Raw genomic sequence first — 15308 nt, 5'->3', positions numbered from 1 at the left:
GGGACAGGATGGAGGTTGGGGGACAGGATGGAGGACAGGGGGACAGGATGGAGGTTGGGGGGACAGGATGGAGGACAGGGGGACAGGATGGAGGTTGGGGGACAGGATGGAGGACAGGGGGACAGGATGGAGGTTGGGGGGACAGGATGGAGGACGGGGGGACAGGATGGAGTACGGGGACAGAATGGAGGACAGGGACAGAATGGAGGACGGAGACAGGATGGAGGACGGGGGACAGGACGGAGGACAGGGGCACAGGATGGAGGACAGGGCACAGGATAGAGGAGAGACTGCAAGCTCGTTAGGTTGTCCAGAGTCTCAGAGCTGGGATTCCAGGCTCAGCACCCATGTGACTCATTTTATTGGGTGCACAAGGGTTGTGGGTCTAGTCTTTGGGGTTATATGTAATTGCTGTTAGGTGATGTTGAGTCGACTAGGACTCACAACGCTCCTATGAACGACAAATCGGAACCTTACCCTCCTGTGCCTTCCTCACTATCGCTGTCAGCCCACAGTGTCAATCACTCTGGGAATGTGATCTGATGTGGAAACAGAATTTATCTTTGCAGACGCTGTCAGTTAAATTAATAGGTAGAGGCAACCAGAAGTTGTCACTGTGAGTGGCTCTCTATTCAATTCTGACATTTGGTGGCACCAGCCATGCAAAGTAGAGGTTTTCCATTGGGTTTTCAAGGCTGTGACCTTCTGAATCCTTCTGAAATCCAGCACTTAGCTATTGGCACCACACAGAGACTCATGCCAGAGTCAAGTGAGGGCCAGTCCTAAGCCTTTCTGAGTGATATCTTAGCAAGGAAAAGACAGAGTAAGAGATGGACACACGCAGGGGTAAGACAGACACCTGGTAATGATGTATAGAAAAGCAAAAAAAATGCTAAGAAATGCCTTGGCTACAAGAAGCAGGAAGAGACAAGGAAAGATGCCCCCACTAGAGACTTTGGAGGGAGTGAGACACTGTTAATACTCTGAATCTAGAATTTTACCCTTTAGATAGGGTGCTCTGGTGGCCTAGTGGTAAGAAGCTGAGCTGCAATCTTGAAGGTCCATGGTTTGAATCCACCAGTTGCTCTGAGGGAGAAGGATGGACATATTACTTCTGTGCAATCAGCTGCCTCTGAAAACCCACTGGAGGGTCAGCTATGAGTCAGTTCTGACTTGAAAGCCCACAACAAGAGCTCTCTAGATAGGTGTGTGTCAGGGATGTATCCTTTCCCCAGACCTATTCAATATGTATGCTAAGTAAATAATTTTGAGAAGCTGGGCTATTTGAAGAAGAATGCAGTATCAGGATTGGAAGAAGACTCATCAACAACCTGCTTTATGCAAATGACACAACCTTGATTTCTAAAAGTGAGGAGGACTTGAAACACTTGCTACAGAGAATTACAGACTGCAGCCTTCAATATGGGTTGCATCTCAACAGCAAGGAAATTATAATCCTCACCTCTAGGCCAATAGGCCACATCAGGACAGATAGAGAAGAGATTGTGAATTATTTCATCTTGCTTAGATTCACCCTCAACACCCTTGGCACCAGCAGCCAGGAAATCAGAAGACGAATTGCATTGGAAAGTCTCCCAAGTTCTGAAAGAAATGATGTCAGCTTGAACTTGGTAGTGTACTTGATCCAAATCATAGTCTTTGCAATTACTTGCTATGTGGTTGAAAGCTGGGCAATGAATAAGGATGGCAGAAGAATTGATGCCCTTGATCAACCAAGAATACTGTACCCAGCAAAATTATCCATCATATATGAAGGAGAGATCAAGATATTCCCAGAAAAACAGAAACTAAGAGAGTTTGTAAAAACAAGACCAGCATTGCAGGAAACACTGAGAGCTCTCATTCTTACAGAGGTACCACAGACAGCAGCATGGACCAAAGTACTAGCAACAACACCAAAAAGAATTCAACAAAATGATAACAATAAAACCCTGCCTTTCAGTAATCACACTGAATGTGAATGGTTTGAATGCACCATTGAAGAGAAGAAGAGTAGCGGATTGGATAAAAACCCCAAATCCATCAATTTGCTGTCTACAAGAGACGCACCTGAAAAGTGAAGATAAAGAAAGACTAAAAAGAAAAGAACTGATGCCTTTGAGCTGCGGTATTGGAGAAGAGCACTGAAAATCCATCTCACGCACTGCCAAAAAGACCAACAAACAAGTGTGTCTTGGCAAAGGTGCGGCCAGGTGCTCCTTTGGAGGCCAGCATGGCGAAACTTCCTCTTAACACACTTTGGGTATATTGTTAGGAAGGGGCCAGTCCTTGGAAAAGGACATCATGCTTGGAAAGATAGCGGTGTCAGTGAAGGAGAGAAGACCCTCAACGAGATGGATTGGCCAGTGACTTTAACAAGTAGGCTTGAGTATGTTAGACACAGGATGACACAGGATAGCGATGGGGTTCATATCCATTGTTCAAAGGGTTGCTATGTATCAGAACTGACTTGACAGTACTTAACCACAACAACCCTCTAGAACTGTGAGACAAGGCAATACTGTTCTTTAAGCCACTCTCCCCAAACAAACATACAAACAAATAAATAAACACAAAAGCCACTTGACATTGAGTACAGGGACCCCATGTGCATCAGTGGAACTGTGTCCCATTGGATTTTCAATGGCTGATGTTTCAGACACGGGTCACCAGGCTTTTTATCCAGGTGCTTCTGGGTAGACTTAAACCTCCTGTATGAACCTATTGCATTCCCTGTTAATGCCAACTATGGAATCCTACAGGCATATACTTTGGGGTACTTTGTTACAGCAACTCTGGGACATTAGGAAAGGGTTCAAAAGGTATTATAATTAGTACTATTTAGCAATAAAAATGAATGAAACAGCAACAAATAGGAACCTTAAAAATATTGCATCCACATGAAAGGTGAGCACTCTTCCCCAATGCAATTTGTCTTTTGATTTCCTGACTGCTAGTGCCAAGAGTGTTGATTGTGGAGCCGAGCAAGGTGAAATTGTTAACACTCTCAATCTCTCCTCCATCCATCCATCATGGTGCTGCCTACTGGCCCAGTGGTGAGAATCTTTGTTTTCTTGCTGTTCAGCTTCAATCCATATTGAAGACTACAGTCCTTGATTTTCTGTTGCAAACGTTTCAGGTCCTCCTCAGTTTCAGCAAGCAGGGTTGTATCATCTGCATAATGCAGAATGTTGATAAGTCTTGGAGAGGGGGAAACCAAGTTTCTTTTTAGAGGCCAGAATTTTGAAGCCCCATCTCACATACTTTGGGCACACAGCCACGAGGGGCCTTCTCCTTGGAGAAGGACATCATGCTTGGAAGTGTGAAAGGACAGCATTGAAGAGAAAGATGCCAGATGAGATGACTGACATGGCAACTGGGCCAATGGGATTAAGTGTGTTGGAGTCAGTGAGACTGGCTCACTGGGTTCAGGACAAGGTTCAGAGTTATTACACAGGGTCACTATGAGTTATTGGTGACTCGATGGCACATAACAACAACTTGGGAGATAAATTTTTTTACAAAGAGACCTGTTAATTGAATCCGAGGAGAGACCTGATTGCAAGCATTGAAAACAAAACTCTTAAAAGCAAGAATTTTGACCTTGGACTTGGCAGTGGCGTCATAGGTATGACACCAAAAGCACAGGAAACAAAAGAAAAATAAAATAGATAGGTGGGATTTCATCAAAATGAAAAAACGTTGTGCCTTATAGGACACCTGGAAGAATGTGAGAAGACATATTCTCACAGAATTGGAAAGACTATTTGCCAAGCATACGTATAAAAGGCCTAGTGTCCAGAGAGGGACATCCTGCTTGGGAAGGTGGAGGGTCAGTGAAAGAGAAGGCCCTCAACAAGATGCATCGACACAGGGCATGCACCATGGGCTCGTATGTGTCAGAGATGACAGGGACGGCACAAGCCAGGACAGGGTCCAGATCTGTTGTTCATCAGGCTGCTATGAGTCGTACTCGACTTGACAGCACTTAGCAACAACATATACCCACTCTTGCTGTGTTACTGAGTTGACAGTAGGACCACCCATCAAGTTTCCAAGGCTGTGAACTTTATCAGTAGACGGTCACATTTCTCTCCTGTTGATCAGCTCGGGGTGTGTGTGTGTGTGTGTCCTTTTGATTACTGCATGAATGCTTGACACACAGTGCCACCAGAGCATGCATGCATTGGAGTGCACACATACACACGTGTATAAATTTGTTGTTGTTGTGTATCCATCGAGTTGGAACTGACCCATAATTGACCATCCAGGAGGGTTCAGAGGCAGTTCACTGCATGGGAGGAGATTGCCTATCTTTCTCTCGCAGAGCAGGAGGTGGCTTCAAACCATGTGCCTTTGGGACTGTAGTACAGCTTCTTGTCCCTAGACCACCAGAGCTCCCTATGTATACATATTCAACAATAAAAGGACTTGGATAGATGGTTCTCCAGGGAAGATATACAGATGATAAAAAAGTAAAAAATAAGTCCATCAAGTTATAGGGAAAACTCAAGAAGATAAGTAGTAGGTGTCTTCATACCAACTAAGACCCAAATAACTGCCTTCAAGTTAATTCCAACTCATAGCGACACCACACAACAGAGTAGAACTACCCCATAGGGTTTCCAAGACTGTGTTTATGGAAGCAGCCAGCCATATCTTTCACCCCTTGAGGATTTGAACCGCTAACCTTTTTGTTAGCAGCTGAATGTTTTAGCTACTGTATCAGCAAAGTTTACACCCCCAACCCCCAGCATGGATATATTTACAAAAGACAATAGAATGTGTGGGTGAGGATGTGAAGAAATTGGAGCCCTTAGATTCAGGTGGCAGGAGTGTAAAAGGAAGTTTGAAAGACTCTGGATGTTCCTGAGTGTGTTAAACACAGAACTACCCCATGAGGCAGCCAGGCCACACACAGCTGCATGTGCACAATGAGCGCCATCTGCCCAGCAGATCCTTGTATCCCGATGTTCACTGAAGCACTGTCACCTTGTATAGACAAAGGCTGACACAACCTAAACATCCATCAGTGGATGAATCTATAACCATCATGTGGTCCAGTCATGCAATGGGATATTATTCTGGCTTAAAGAGGAATAAAGCTCTGAAGAATTGATGCCTTTGAGTTGTGGTGCTGGAGAAGAGTCTTGAACACGCCATGAACCACCAGGAAAACAAACAGGTTTGTCTTGGAGAGGGTGAAACCAAGTTTCTTCTTGGAGGCTAGGATTTTGAAGCTCCATCTCACATATTTTGGGCACGTGGCCAGGAGAAGGACATCATGCTTGGAAGGGTGGAGGGACAGCACAGGAGAGGAAGACCCTGGATGAGATGGACTGATACAGTAACTGGGGCAATGGGATTCGGGGCCAGTCAGAGTCAGTGAGACTGGCTCAGGATAGGGCAGGGTTCAGAACTGTTGTACATAAGGTTGCTATAAGTGACAGGTGACTTGACAGCACATAACAACAACAGTAACAGCAGCTGGTTACAACACAGATGAGCCTTGGAAACAAGACAGGAGGGGAGTGGTTGCCAACTGCTAGGTGCTGGTTTAGTCTACTTTGACTCGGTGACCCTATGAAAAGCAGATCAAAACCTTGCCTTGTCCTACGCCGTCTTCACTGCCGCCACCTTGCTCCAGTCCACTGCTGTAGTAGTGACTGCCGCACCACTGCACAGGGTGTCAGTCCACCTCGTCGATGGGTCCTCTCTGGTCTGACCCTCTACTTTTGCAAGCCGACTGCCCAGAGAGAAAGGATTTCCTTCAGAGGTGATGAGAATGTTCTGCAATTAGAGGCAGTGGCTGGGCAACATGGTAAATGGACTAAATGTCATTGAACTGTCCACTTTAAAGGGATGAACTGCCTGTGATATTTGAATTATATGTCTCACTAAATACTTACACCAAGAGGCTGCTGTTTGAACAGAGCAAGGGAACATATGAACAAAGCAAAGGGACATAACATGGTTTAAAATTAAGCAAGGTGTGCTTCAGGGTTGTGCATTTTCTCCACACCTATTCAAACTGTATGCTGACTTTGTTAGTAAACCAGTATAAAATAACAATTTTATTTAAAAAGAAGAGTTGATAATGACCATTGCATTGGAACAGATGAACTTTTAAAATTGAATATATGGTTAGGCATTATAGGTGCAACAACAGCCCAGAATAAGGAATAGATTGTTGCAAAGAGGACTGGGGGTGAGGGAGGAAGGGAGGCAATTATGTAACATGAATGATTAAAAAAAAAGTGAACTGGGGAGTAGGAAGGGAGGGAGGGGGGTAAAATGTGTAACAATGAATGAATGAAAATCTTACTTTTCTGTAAACTTTTGTTAAAATCATAATTAAAATAAAAACTTTTTCTTAAAATTTATATGCTGAGCCAATCATTTGAGAAGCTGGTCTCTATGAAAAAGAATGTGGCATCAGAATCAGAGGAAGACTCATTATACAGATGATACAACATTACTTGCTGAAGTGTGGAGGACTTGAAGCACTTGCTGCACAAAGTCAAGAAACATTGCAGCCTTCACAATGGGTTGTATCATATAATTAACAAAAATTCTCACCACTGAACCTATAGATACCATCATGCTAGATAGAGAAAAGACTGAAATTGTTGGCGACTTCATCTTACTAGGATCCACAATCAACCCTTGGTACCAGCAGTCAGGAGATTGGAAGACGTATCATACTGGGAAAGTCTGCAGGTAGGACCTCTCCAAATTACTGAAGAGCAATAACGTGTGAGGACAAAGGTGCACTTGATCCAGGACATGGCGTTTCCAATCACTTGCTGTGCATCCGAGAGCTGGACACTGAATAAGAATGACGGAAGAATTGATGTCTTTTGAGCTGTGGTGTTGGAGAAGAGTACTGAATGGCCAAGAGAACAAACAGGTCTGTCTTGGTGAGAAGGTGCAGCCAGAGCGCTCCTTGGAGGCAAAGATGATAAAGCTTCGCCTCACATACTTTGGGCACGTTGCTAGGAGAGGCTATTCCTTGGACCTCATTAATGCTTGGAAAGGTAGAGGGTCGGGGAGAGGGAGACCCTTCCCCCACCAGATGGACTGATGCTGTGACTGCTGCAGTGGGCTCCGTTATCTGAGTCTGTGAGGATGGCTGAGAATAGGACAGGGCTCAGTATCCGTTGTTCAAGGGTCTCTATGAGTCATACTCAAATTGATGGCATCTAATAACAGCAACAACTCTGGTTTTAGCAACACTGTCACCGTCACCACTGAAATAAGATCACAACTTCCCTGCAGAACCCACCACAGACATACAGGTCAAGATGCGGGAGGGGAGGGTCTGGCTCTGTAAGGGCCCGGCCTTTCTTCCTGTCTGAGATGGAATGCTGTCGCTTCTCTCTGGGGCAGGAGCTGGAGGACAGGAATAGCTTGTCAGGATCCTGGCTTTTGTTTTCAGAAATCTCAGTCACAGAGGAAAGATCTGGGGGTCAGCACAGAGTAAGCTGACCCCCAAAGTGAAGTGAAAAAGAGGAAATAAGCACAGGGCCCAAACAAGTGATAAGAGAAACCCAGGACGGTGCTTCTCCCCACACCACAGCACAGACTATGATGGGGAGACCCTGAAAATCCCCGCAGGAGCTCAGGGCCATTTATAGAACATGTAAGAAAAGTCATATTCCTACCACGACCAGGTTTAGGGGAGAGACAGAGATGCTGACTCTCCATGATCAGAGCTCCAAGATTGTGCACGTGATGACCATGTCAGCTGCTAAACGAAAGGCTGGAGGTTCAAGCCCACCCAGGGGTGCCTTGGAAGAAAAGACTGGCAACTTCCAGAAGCTCTGCCATGGAGACCCCTATGGAGCCCAGTTCTCCTGTGACGCACATGAGGTCACCAGGGCCACTCTGACTGTGAGTTGTTAAGACCAGAGACAAGGGGGGCTGCCTGGCTCCTGAGGGAGCTGCACAGGATGCTGGAAACCCTAGGGCTGTTGGAAGAAGCCCAAGGGCCTCTGGGTAAGGGGAACTCGTCAGTTTAAAAGGGAAGAAAAGGCTGTGAGCTTCAAAGTTCAGATTTTAACCGTCTAGGATTCTCAGCATTTTCAACATCTTATGCTGAAGGTTGAGGGAGGGACCAGGAATGTGGATGAGTGCAGGAGTATAAGATGGCATGGTTCTGGAATTTTCAGTGGTTCTTGGGCTGGATGGCTCACTGTTCTGAAAGGTGAACACAGGAAGTGCCAAGTTTGGGGGGATGGGTCCTCCCTGGGGACCTTAGGGGACAATGAAGTCCTGCCTGAAAGGGAGCAGCAGGTGGTGTCCATCATCCATCGCTGGGGATCTGAGGGGGGGGGAGCCACACCCTATGTGTCTGAGAGTCTGAGGGAAGAGACAGAACTCTGCCCTGGGGATCTGAGTGCCTGTCCCCCACATTCCCTCTGCCCAGTGGGGAAGGCTGGGGGATCTGAGGCCCCAGCATCGACCTTTCTTCCTATGGAAGAAATCACGGCTGGTTCTCATCCAATATCCCCTCCCCATCACCCCTGTTTCAGCCCCAACCCCAGGGGAAGGTCCCCAGTACCCCCCGTCACTCTCTGGGCAGATGAAACGAGTGTGAGAGAACATGGATGCTAATCAAGGATGTTTGGGGACACACGCCAGGGACTTGAGAGGCTAAGAGGGGTTCCACACAACCGCTCCTGTGACTCCATGATCATAGGGTTGCTGTGAGTTGTGGTCAGCTCAATGGCACCTAACAACAACAACTAGAAGGATAATTCTGAATTAGGGTGACGGCCAAGGGAGTGTGGCACTTCCCCGGCTTTCCTCTTTTGTTCCAGGAAAGAAAGACTTCTCCATCGGGCCAACATTTTCTGGTCTGTGAAAGGGTTTATGAAAATGCTCCTTGGCGAGTTCTGGTGGCCTAGTGGCAAGAAGCTGCACTGTAATCCCGGAGGTGTGTGGTTCAAATCCCCCAGATGCTCTGCTGGAGAAGGAGGAACAATCTCCTCCTGTACCAGTCAGATCTGATTTGATGGTACACACACACAAATAATTTAAAAAAAATCCTCCTTACCCCTTGGGAGTCAGGACTAACTCAGCGGCACCCAACAACAGCGCAGTTATTATGGAGCCTCTGTGTGGTGCTGACGGAGAGCGTGCTCAGCTCTGAACAGAAAGGCTGACAGTTCAAGTCCACACAGAAGTGTTTTGGAAGAAAGGCCTGGTGATCTACATCTGAAAAATCAAACTGAAAATCCTATGCACACAGTTCTTCTTTGACACACACAGACAGGGTCGCCACACATCAGAACGGACTTGAGGACAGAATATTGGTTACAGTTACCATGACTTAGAATACCCTGTTGCATTGGGAGCATTTACAGTCAAAGACCTCTTGCAAAAGGGTGTCCATTTAAAGACTAAGGTATGCCTGATCCAAGCTATAGTATTTTCAATTATTTCCTAAGTGCCTGAAAGACAGACTCTGCATAAGGAAGATCAGAGAAGACTTGATGCCTTTGAATTACAGCGTTAAAGAAGAGTACCGAATATACTACAGAATTCCTAAACAACAAACACATCAATCTTGGGTGAAGTGCTGGCAGGCTGCTCCTCAGAGGCAAAGATGGTGAAACTTTGTCTTGTATACTTCGGCATGACGACGGGGGTGGGGTTAGTCATTGGAAAAAGACCTCATGGTGGAGGGTCAGGGAAGGAGAGGAAGACCCTCAATGAGGTGGACAGACACAGTGACTGTGGCCGTGGCTTTGAGCAGGCCGCAGACTGTGAGGACGGTGCAGAAAAAGGCAAGGGTTTGATCTGTTGTTCAGAGGGTTGCTCTGAGTTCTGGTCAACCCAATGGCACCTCATGACAGCAACAGGAGGAATCGATGCTTTTGAAGTGGGGTGATGGCAAAGAAAATCTAACATCTCACGGACCACCTACCTAAAGAACAAATGAGCCTGTCTAGGAGCGCTGCCTGAGCGTTCCTTAGAAGCAAGAACGGGGAGACTTTGTCTCATATGCTTTGGATGTGTTACTGGGAAGGGCCAGTCCTCGGAGAAGGCCATCATGCTTGGAAAACTAAAGTGTCAGTGCAGGAGACCAAGCCCCTCAATGAGATGGATTCTCACAGTGACTGCAGCAGTGAGTACAAGCACAGCAGAGCTTGGAAGGACGGCACGCAGCAGGCAAGGCTTCGTTGGCTCTGCTGTACATGGGGCCTCAACTGGCCAGAGCCAACTCCATGGCATTTAACAAGAACCAGATGCTGTTAACATCTATCCGAATGAAGACAGGACTGACGATACACTTCCAGGAGGTCTTGGACAATCTACAAAGCCACCCTATGCACACAGGGGTGGCCGGAGCTGGAATGGACACCATAACTAGCAACAGTCACTACCTGCTTCGAGTGTACCCACTGAATTCTGGGCTCTTTACACGTGTTAAGTCAAGGGGCTATTATTGCTGCTGGTTCACCTGCAGGTAAACGTGGATTTCAGAGCAACAACGAATCCCTTTTTTTAAGACAAACCAAATTTACAGATCCTGGCTCATATCAACCTTCCATCTGGGTACTAGGCTGTATATTTTTATAGGAGGAGGCTGACTGCTCGTCATTCTCCCCTAGAGCGAGCAGCTGGTGGATTTGAACAGCGCAATTCTTGACATTAGGACACAGGGGCATAAAATGGAACCTACGCAGCCCTAAACAAACAAACAAAACAAAACCAAAAAACCCTTTTGGAATTACAACTGACAGTGCAATGCAAAAATTGTTGCGTAGTACACTGAATTGGCTCTGTAAATTTTCACCCCAAGTACAATTAAAAATAAAAATAGATACACAAATAAAAGGGAGCTCTGGTGGCTTAGTGGTAAGGCATTGTGCTGCCAACTCAAGGCTACAAGGTTCGAATCCACCACCTGCTCCACTGGAGAGACATGCGCAATCTCCTCCGTATTTACCGCCTCTAAAAACCCATTGGAGGGTCAGCTATGGGTAGGTTTTGGCCCCATGGTACTGAACAACAGATAAGTAAGGTATATTGAGTTAAAGAAGTTTTGGGGGAAAAAATCCACAAATGTCCCCTCTTTTGGGCTTGCCCCCCCCCTTGCTTGCAGGTGAAGCTGAGGTGTGCAGTGCGCATGGAGCTGCGCTTTGAGGAGGCTCGGGAGGCCGGGATCCCCGGGCGCAGCCCTGCTTACCCGCTCGGCCTGGCACTGGCGGAAGCTGGCGTTGATACGGTTCAGCTCCCCACGCGCGCTCAGCAGCGACTGCATGATGGAGTCCCTGACCTTGGCGGTGAGGTTGAGCTCCTTGGTCAGGTTGGTCTTGGTGGCCGAGAGCCCCATGACCTGGCCGTAGAGGCTGTCAGCGCGGCGCTCGGTGGCCTGCAGGTTGGACTCGGTGCCGCTGTGCACGTTGCCGTACACCATGAAGAGCACCAGGCCCAGGATGATGAGGAACTGGATGAGCGAGACGAAGAGGAAGAAGTAGCGCAGGTAGTACCAGCAGCTGTGCTCGTTCCCCACCGACTTGTGCAGCGGCCGCGTGTACGGGCTCCCGCGCTCCATGGCCAGCACCATGTGTGCCCCTCGGCTGACTGGGCTCCTCTGGGCAAGGCGGCGGCTCCTGCTGGACACTGGTCACTGGGGGAGTGTTTATATTACTCCTTTTAATACTTCCTCTGCCTGGCTCCTTCCTGGCCAGGAGGAAACGGGGGCTGCGGGTTATCACAACACTCCCACCCGGCCTGGCAAGGGGGGCAGGCGTAGCTGGAGAGGAGGGGCCTGCCTCCTCGGGCCTCAGTTTCTCCTCCTGCCCCTGCTCTATGACACTGTTCTCAGGAAAACGTGTGTCCGATCCCACAGGCCCAGCCTTGTTGGAGGGAGCTCTGGTGGCCTCGTGGCAAAAAGCTGCCCTGCAATAACGAAGGTAAGAGGTTCAAATCCACCAGCTGTTCTGTGGGAGAAGGGTGGGCAATCTCCTCCAGTGCAATTAACTGCCTCTGAAAACCCACCCGAGGGTCAGCTCTGCGTCGGTTCCAACTCCACGGTACACAATAAGAATGACCTTGTTGGAGTCCAAGAGTTCACTGCTCGCCATAAATAGTTCAGACTCTGGCTGCTAAAGGAAAGGTTGGAGGTTCAAGTCCACCCAAAATTACCTCAGAAGAAAGGTCTGGTGATCTGTTGCTGGAAAGTCAGCTACTGGAAACCAGGAGAAGCGCAGTTCTAATCTGACACAGGAGGGTTGGCCAGGATTTGGAGGTTGAATTGATGACAGCTGGTCCAGGCTTGTTACTGTTTATCTTGTGAACAGGAAGGAGAAACCACTAACCTTGGTTCTCACGGGTCACAGATCTGGATTTAATCCCTGCAGGTTGGTTGACTGTGTAGCTATTTCACAACAAGGTTAAAGGAGATAAAATTTAGGGCAAGGCTCTGCCCAGAGCTGGGGGTACACAGTGGGTGCTCTGCAATCGCACTGGGGGACTCCTGCTGAGAGCTTGGACATGAAGGGAGGGCTGGGTTCCTCAGACTCTGTCACCTGCTCAGTGTCCGTGCTTGCTAAGTGCTTCGGGAGGGGACTTGGAGCTCAGCCTGAATGTGAACAAGCTTCCCCACTCTATGCCTCAGTTTCCCTGCTGCAAGATACAGGGCTGTGGTGAAGCTCAAGAGAAAGAATTGGCTGCAACCATTAGTCTTTGCTGTCATTATTTCTATCATTACCACTGAGAGGCCTGAGTGGGGGGCTCGGTGAGATTAGAAGAAGTGACGCTGGTTGGGGGCCTCACTTCCTGAATCTCCACTGTGGAATTTCCCAGTGATACTATGTGGTGCCCCTACAGGTTTGAAGGGGATTTCAGAACATAAGGAGCAAAGGACTCAGGGTGTGTCCCCTACCTCCAGCCCTAGAGCCTCCGTGGGGTTTTCTGCTCTGTGCTGAGTGACACCATGACCCTCTAAAACCCATCATGCCAGATTTAACGCTTAATGACTCCAGTATTTGGAGACACAGGCCTGATATAGACACTCCTAGTCCTGGGGCTCAGGGCTGGGCTAGGAACAACATATAGGATTGGGGAGGGGTTTGGACCCTGGATGACTTGATGCAATTTTTGGACCCTGAATGACAATAATGCAATCACTGTGGGAGACCCAATAGGGTGAAGGCCAGGGCATGGGGCTCCCCCTCCATTAGCTTGAGTGGTGCAGTGGAGGCCTAGCTGAGAGTTGAGAGGTCCCCCAGTGGTGCTCCAAAAAGCGGAGGCTGGAGGAGGGTCATTGAGTTGGAAAGGAGGAAGTTCCCAGGGGGAGACAGGAAACCACTATGGCACCTTTGACCTCCGTAGCTGCCCAGGGTGATTTCTGATTCCTGATTCCAGACCCTTGACGGCTCAAGGGAGGAGGGGGAGGAGGGTCTGAGGGGGTTGTAGCTGCTGCCCAACCAACTGTTGATCCTGGTTGGCCAGGCCCACCCAGAGCCCCCAGAGCAGGGTGGGTACGGGGAAGATCTGCAGATGGGGAGCTGAAGACAGCTGGTGTGAAGCTCCACTGTGCTCCCCACCCACCACCTGGTGACCTTGGGCAGGGTTTAGGGATCTTGCCTAAAATAGAGGCAGTGTGGCTGCTTGTGAAGCTCTTCATGGTGCCCAGCCGTAATAAATGGAGGGTTTGTAATTTATTACCAGGGGAGAGGCCCAGCCTGGAAGTACCAGTTAAAGGGGGGGGCATGACAGAGAGCCAGAGAGCCGTGGTGGCTGGAGTCCATCAGAGGAACTTGGGCAGGGCTCTGCCTGGGCAAACTCTGGAGGTGTACTAGTCTTGAGATGTTCTTAAGATCCTGTCCATTTGTTATTAGTTGAAATGCATCACTCTAAAATTCTTGTTGAAGTCTAAGTTAACATAAACTTCTATGTTGAAATCCTAACCTGGAGACCTGTGGCTGTGAGCTTATTGGGAAAGAGGGTCTTTGAAGGTGTCGTCAGTCAGACTAACATGAGGCTGTGCTGGAGTTGTTAGATTATATCGAGTTGACCACAATTCATAGCTACCCTATGAACAGCAGCTCTGAACCTGGACCTACCTCGCCTCCTTACTGTCTGGCATACCTGCCCACTGTGACAGTCACTGTGCAGTATTCCATATACCTACTGCTAGTGAGTAACTTCTGACTCCTACTGACCCTGCATTAGAGTTTTGAGGGAAATCTTTAGGGGTGGAAGCTGACTATATTCCTCTCCAAGAGCAGCGGGTGGATTGGAACAGCTGACCTTTTGGTTAGTAGCACAATATGTAATGCACTATTGGAGTAATGTAATGTAATGCTATTGGAGTAAGGCAGGTCCTAAGCCAATAAATAGGCTGTTGGTGGTGCAGTTCGATTGAATTGTTTAGTGACAGAATATAACTGGCACATAGAGTTTTCTTTACAGAAGCAAATTTTCAAGAAGCTCTCTTCTTGAGCTTCTGAGCAGGTTCAAATAACTGGCCTTTCTGACAGCAACCAGCTGAGTGTTAAACTGAGCATTTAACTATCACCACCACCACGGCTCCCAAACCAACATGAATACTTTCCTTAGAAAAGAAAAGAAGACATATACAGAGAGAGAGAGACGGAGAATGTGTGATCATGTTAAGATGGAGGCAGACATTGTGGTAATCCACAACTACTGTGTTGTTGTTACGTGCCATCTAGTCACCTGAGATTCAGCTATGTACAGCAGCTCTGAAACCTGCATTGTTCTGAGCCAGTCTCACTGACTCTGACACACCTACCCCCATTACTCCAGTTACTGTGTCAATCCATCTCATTCAGGGTCTTCCTCTCCTGTGTTATCACTCCACCCTTCTGAGCACAATGTCCTTCTCCAAGGACTGCTCCCTTTTAGCCACGTGCCCAAAATATATGAGCTGGAACTTCAAAATCCTTGCCTCCTAGGAGAAACTTGGTTTCATCCTCTCTAGGACAGACCTGTTTGTTTTCTGGGTGATCCATGGCATGTTCAATACTTTTCTCTAGCCCCATAATTCAAAGGCATCATTTCTTCTTTTTCTGTCATCTTTAATCATTGTGTAGATCTCTGATGCATTGCAAATAATTGTGAAGACCATGGCCTCGATCAGGTGTACCTTAGGCTTTAGACTGACATTGTTACTCTTCAGTACTCTGGAGAGATCTCTGACAGCAGATTTTTCCCAGTGCAATTCGTCTTTTGATTTCCTGACTGCTAGTGCCAAGAAGAGATTGAGATTGTTCACAGCTTCAGTTTGCTCGGCTCCACAGTCAACACTCTTGGCACCAGCAGCCAGG

The 15308-nt window shown here is 47.8% G+C and overlaps 1 protein-coding gene across 1 annotated transcript in view; it reads right to left on the bottom strand.

Moving 5' to 3' along the window:
• Positions 1–11578, bottom strand: part of PLVAP (plasmalemma vesicle associated protein) — a 16325-nt gene extending 4747 nt beyond the window's left edge. Inside the window, exon 1 of the mRNA XM_006898315.1 lies at positions 11198–11578. Coding sequence (XP_006898377.1) covers positions 11198–11578 — 381 coding nt within the window. The remainder of the gene's footprint in view (positions 1–11197) is intronic.
• Positions 11579–15308: the final 3730 nt, after the last annotated feature.

This window comes from Elephantulus edwardii, unplaced genomic scaffold (assembly GCF_000299155.1).
Source record: "Elephantulus edwardii isolate Elephantulus edwardi_28Jun2011 unplaced genomic scaffold, EleEdw1.0 scaffold00226, whole genome shotgun sequence".
NCBI classification, from domain to species: domain Eukaryota; kingdom Metazoa; phylum Chordata; class Mammalia; order Macroscelidea; family Macroscelididae; genus Elephantulus; species Elephantulus edwardii.
Note: the sequence above shows the minus strand (reverse complement) of the source record. Positions and strands in the feature narration are given on the sequence as shown.